This window comes from Sinohyriopsis cumingii, chromosome 14 (genome assembly GCF_028554795.1).
Source record: "Sinohyriopsis cumingii isolate HCF-2022 chromosome 14, ASM2855479v2, whole genome shotgun sequence".
Classification (NCBI taxonomy): domain Eukaryota; kingdom Metazoa; phylum Mollusca; class Bivalvia; order Unionida; family Unionidae; genus Sinohyriopsis; species Sinohyriopsis cumingii.
In genome coordinates, this window is record NC_142974.1 from 36,075,421 (window position 1) to 36,081,420 (window position 6,000).

The 6,000-nt window shown below is 35.1% G+C and overlaps 1 protein-coding gene across 1 annotated transcript in view; it reads left to right on the forward strand.

Annotated features, from left to right (window-relative positions):
* The window catches only part of LOC149783577 (uncharacterized), a 52,846-nt gene extending 47,287 nt beyond the window's left edge, over positions 1-5,559 (forward strand). The window contains exons 6-7 of the mRNA XM_089931837.1: positions 1,556-1,727; positions 4,549-5,559. Of these exons, the coding sequence (XP_089787963.1) occupies positions 1,556-1,727; positions 4,549-5,080 (704 nt within the window). The 3' untranslated portion in view covers positions 5,081-5,559. The remainder of the gene's footprint in view (positions 1-1,555; positions 1,728-4,548) is intronic.
* Positions 5,560-6,000: the final 441 nt, after the last annotated feature.

A 6,000-nucleotide genomic window follows, 5' to 3' on the forward strand; every position in this document is an offset into this window, starting at 1 on the left:
GAGGAGTTTAATAACAGACCCTGTTGTCTGTCATTGCAAAGAATTTAATACCTGATCTTGTTGACTGTCATTACAAAGAGTTTAATACCTGACTATGATGTCTGTCACTAGAAAGAGTTGAATACCTGACCTTGTTGTCTGTCATTACAGAATTGAATAATTGACCCTGTTGTATGTCATTAGAAAGAATACAATCTCCGACTTTGTTGTCTTTCAGTACAAGGAGTTGAATACCAAACCTTGTTGCCTGCCATTACAAAGAGTTGAATACCTGGCTATGATGTTTGTCATTACATAGAGTTGAATACCTGACCTTGTTATCTGTCATTACAGAGTTGAATACCTGACCTAGTTGTCTGTCATTATAAAAAGAGTTTAATACCTGATCTTGTTGTCTTTCATGACAAAGTGTTGAATACCTGACCTTTTTGTCTGTCATTACAAATAGTTTAATACCTGACCTTGTTGTCTGTCATTACAAGGAGTTAAATATCAGATCTTGTCTGCCATTACAAAAAATAGAATACCTGACCAAAATGGTGTTAGTCATTGTAAAGAGTTGAATACCTGACCTTGTTGTCTGTCATTACAAAGAATTTAATGCCTGACCTTGTTGTCTGTGATTTCAGAGTTTAATACCTGACCTTATTGTCCGCCATTACAGAATTTAATATCTGACCTTGTTGTCTGTCTTTGCAAAGAGTTGAATACCTGATCATCATGTCTGTCATTACAAATATTTGAATACCTAACCTTGTCTGCCCGTACAAGGGTTGAATGCCTGACCTTGTTGTCTGTCATTTCGAAGAATGTAATACCTGACCTTGTTGTCTGTCATTACAAAGAGTTGAATACCTGACTATGATGTCTGTCATCACAAATTATTTAATACCTGACCATGGTATTTGTCATTACAAAGAGTTCAATACCTGACCTTGTTGACTTTTATTTCCAAGAGTTGTTTACCTGACATGATGTCCGTCATTACAAAGAGTTGAGTACCTGGCATGATGTCTGTCATTACAAGCGTTTTAGTCTCAGGCTCAGCTTATGTGGGTATGTGAGAAAGCCTGCCAGTAGCTTCAAATTGGTCGGTGGTTCTTCCGGGGTTTTCCAGGGTTCTTCCTCCACCAATTATACTGGCTGCCATATATGGCCTTTGTTTTGCTTAAAAAGTTTGTTAAACACTACAACAACAACAAAGAGTTGAATGCAGGACATGATATCTGTCATTACAAAGAGTTGAATACCTGACATGATGTTTGTCCTTACAAAGATTTGAATACATAATATTTTTTTTTTAAAGCATGGGATTATTTTCTTTTCTTATCTCTCAGTTGGATTTCATTCCATCATTGTTTGTGCAAATTTATATCTACTTATGTGCGATTTAATGTACGTACATCTTTCCCATCTCTCAGTCTGTCTGTTTCTGTTCATCTCCCCATATAGCAGAAGACATATCTATATCATGTCTGTCTGTTTCTCTGTCTGTCTGTCTTTGAGTAAAATGACAATGTGCCTGTTGTCTTTGAGGTTCTCTTTTCTGTTTTAGGTGATACCAAATTATTTGAGGATGTAGAACTTGGAGGGGGTATTGAGGCTGAAGAGGAGAATCAGCTGCTATTTGTTGCCTCAGAAACAAGACCAGCTGATCAGTCAAAACAAATTAAAAATAAACCCAACCTGTTTGAAGAGGAAGGGGAGGACAACTCTGACCTGTTTCAGTAAGAAAAATAATACACCTCCAAGGAAAACCTTGTCTTTACATTTAAACATAGTATTTATGTCTTTATTTACTGATGCTCTGGAGCCACAGTTGCTCATTAGTATCATTATCATACTGTAACCATATAAATGTTAGTTTGAATCCTAATGTAAGATAAGACTGGATTGCTACCATGGCATGTCTCTGGGCAGGGCACATTTCTCCACTTGCCCTGACACTAAATAAACTTAATCTGTAGCTATGATACATGTAGATAATTCTTTGATCTTTACCAAACCAATTAATTAATTAATTAATTGACCTTTATCACTGATACATTTTATGTACGTATGTATGTATGTATGTATGTATACTATGAAATTTAGGTAAGCCATTGTACTACCACCAGCAGCTGCATCAGCACAGATGAAAGCATAAACCTATGTACCTGCTCCTAGGCAACATTTTTGAGTGGGTTTCATAGCACCCGTCCCCTGGGGATGGTGATGTAGGGGCTCATTTGGTACAAGCTAGTACATAAGGTGTACATTGTGTGGTTAAAGCTTGCATTTATCTCATGTGTTTTGCACACTGTATGCACAAAATTATACCAGGAATCATGAAACTTAGAGAGTGGATGCATTTTGATAAGGACTCCACCCTCATTATAAAATGTAGGATATTTTGACCTTTATCTCATGCACGTTTGAGCTTAATTGTGTAAATTAACTTTATGTCTCAGACTATAGAATCATAAAACTTTATGATCTTATGTATCTGTTTGTAACATGCCTTAGTACAGAGGAAGGTCACTGTGGCCTACATTTCTCATTTTACTGTCCTAGGTTAAGACTGTGCATTTAGCTCATGACAAGCTAGGTCTTCTGAATACTGTATATATACTATTATGCCTAGATTCATGACTGTTGGTAAGAGGATGCATCTTGATAAGAATGACACATTGTCATAAATGTAGGTTGCTGTGAACTATATAATTCATGCTTGACTAACTTTGGTATAAATTTTGTGTTTTCATTAAATAGTCTATTTCTAAAGCTCTGTTCATTCAATAATCATCAAGTTAGATGATTACATACATCTCTTACCACAAAAGAATGTCACTGTAACCTTAATTAACATTATGATCATACCATTACCATAAAAGTATGTCACTGTAACCCACAGTTAACATTTTGCTGGCTTAGGTTATGTTTTGGATTTTGCTCAGGACCAGATAGGTTTTAGCACCTTGGATGTATATATGCAGAACTGCCCATTTTTACGATTTGACCATAAGTTTTATGGAAATGGACCCTAAAATAAAGACAAATGGAAAAATGCAAAACTTATGGTCATATCATTGTTGTGGTAAGGGCAGCGCTCTGCAGATATTGTTTAGTTCTGAGAGAGTGACAGGTGTAAGGTGTTTCTCAAGGTCATCATCAATTCTGAACCTTTTTTGCATTTGCACAATGGAGAGAATGTTGGCATAAATATATGTTACTTTCATGCACTAAGGTCAAACATTTTTTGGATATTTTACTTGTGCAAATTTTACATGATCTAAGCACAAAATGCTTACAAAATGGCTGCTCCATTGTGCTTGAAATATCACCTGAATTAGTCTAAAGTACAAAATCTTTAGCAGTTTTTAAAAATGGGGAAAATGGGGTTTGCCATGCTAGACAATAGCTGCAGTGTCTGAATGTGCAACGAATGAATTACAAATTATATAAAAATTAAAAGTGTTTTTGTCCCTTTTTTAACAATTTTCCTTTGAAGTCCAGGAAGTGAAATGACCAAGCTAAGCTCACAGTGTTTTGATAGATGCACATCTGAAAAAGACCAAGCTATGTACTCTATAACCTTTAATAAACACATCAGTTGTACACCAATATAAAGCTGGCACTGAAATATATTTTAACATTACCTAAGATATACAAGGTCTTTTATAAAGAGCCAGAATAATCAGTTAGCTATACCTGGGAAATTCTTTCACATTAGGAATTTAACCCTATGCTAAATAAGAAACCTGAAATCTGGATAATGGTTTGTTTTTGTTTGTTTCAGATTTAGGTTTGACATTAAATAAACAAAGCACATTACAGTATGTGTATTCCTACTTGCAAGTAAATGTACTGTACAAGTCTTGACATGTTATTGCACCTTTGTATCACTGGTATTGTGACACTTGAAATCCCATGGAATGTGTACACCTAACCATCACAAAGTCCAAGGCTTTGTAGGTTACTTGGTACAAGTTCAGTTTTCATTTTCTCTTTCAGTCCACATGCTTCACCATATACTTTCCCTTATGCATGAGAGAGAGATATCAGTGGTAAAGCAGAGGGGATTTCAGTGAAATTCTTCACCATGTGTTTAATTCATTTAGAAGCTGAGGATTATTATTTTTATTGTTATTTCATTACAATGCTGATGATTCAATCAGTGGAAATTCACCGCAGATTTAGAGAATGTAGAAGAGATAGTGTACTGTTGAAATAGAATCTAATGTTGAAAAAATATTTATATATCCATGTTCATGCATCATGGTGAATCACAATTTGATAAACTAACAGTACTGGTATATCAAATTGCTTTATAACAACACTTTAAAAGCCATGTTTTCTTTAATGGATGTGATATATATATATATATATATATATATATATATATATATATATATATATATATATATATATATATTTGTGTGTGTATGGATATGTGTGTGCATTTATACCTAGAGAGTGATACAGAGAGAGTGGGTTACATTAAAAATGGGTTTACAGAGTGTATCATGCATGTGTTTTTACCAGTTCTCTTATATTTTTTTATTCCAGAATTGATGATGACCTTGATAAATTTCTTTCATTTGATTTTAAATCAAAATTTGCTGTCACAGACAATGATTCACCTGTATCCAAACCACAAGGCAACAATTCACCTATATCCAAGCCACAAGACTTATCGGTAAAGGTGTCACCCACAGATGAACCACAAAGTCCCAACAGACCCAAGCCTGCTCCTAGAGCCAAGCCATCAAATTCCAGAAACCCTACATCACTTGATACAGTTACACAGGACACAAAAGCAAACCTTACAAATCCTGTCACAGCTACACAGGACACAAAAACAATCTCTCCTCCTAAACCTTTACCACGACAAAAACCACCAATAAGCAGAAAACCACAGGTGGAACAAAAACCTCCTCTGCCACCCAAACCTGGGGACAAAATTAAGAAGACTTTGGATGCAAAAAATAAATCAGAGATGAAGGGAGATAAACCTGATGAAATTACACAGGATGATATATTGAAATATATTCAGGACAATGCAGCAGATAATTCTGATGACCTTGACCTTTTTTCATGAAGATATGCACATGGAGTCAATTTAAAGTTTGGAACTGATTATGCAGATATTTTTGTAATACCATAAAGATAATCCAGCCAAGCTTAATCGGAGATTCTCTTATATTTACCACTAATTATTTCATGAATAATGAAAACAATTGATTTAGTACAAGATTACATTCTTAATTGTTTTGAGTTGGACATAATTCAGATCAAGCTGTGAATAAAAGAAGACAAAAATTAGGAAACAAATGTAAATTCATTCATATTTGTGTATTAATTCTCAGAACTTGGAAGGGAGCTGCCTTAGTTTAGTCCAAGTGTCGGACTTGTAATCCAAGGATCATGGGTTTAGTACCCTGTGAGTCCAGCCCAAGTTAACTGCCTGAGTGTTTTCTTGAGACAAGCACTTGGCTCCCATTTCCTTGGCATGATACAGCCAATTATGTGTTACAAGTGATGTTTAAATCAACAAAATAAAATAGAAAATAATTAATATTCTGAATTTTAGGTCATGGTTCAGTTACGTACCCTCATGTATAGACTTTGGGTCATGGTTCAGTTACATACCCTCATGTATAGACTTTTAGATCATGGTTCAGTTACATACCCTCATGTATAGACTTTTAGGTCATGGTTCAGTTACATACCCTCGTGTACAGACTTTGGGTCATGGTTCAGCAGTAAACCTTCATATTTGAACTTCAGAGTCATGGTTCACTTTATTTCATACTTTCATGCATTGGCCTTGAAATTGTAGGTCATATTCAGACTTTCATGCATTGACTTTGAAGTGGTAGGTGAGATTCAGACTTTCATGCATTGACTTTGAAGTGGTAGGTCAGATTCAGACTTTCATGGAATGACTTTGAAGTGGTAGGTCTGATTCAGACTTTCATGCATTGACTTTGAAGTGGTAGGTCAGATTCAGACTTTCAT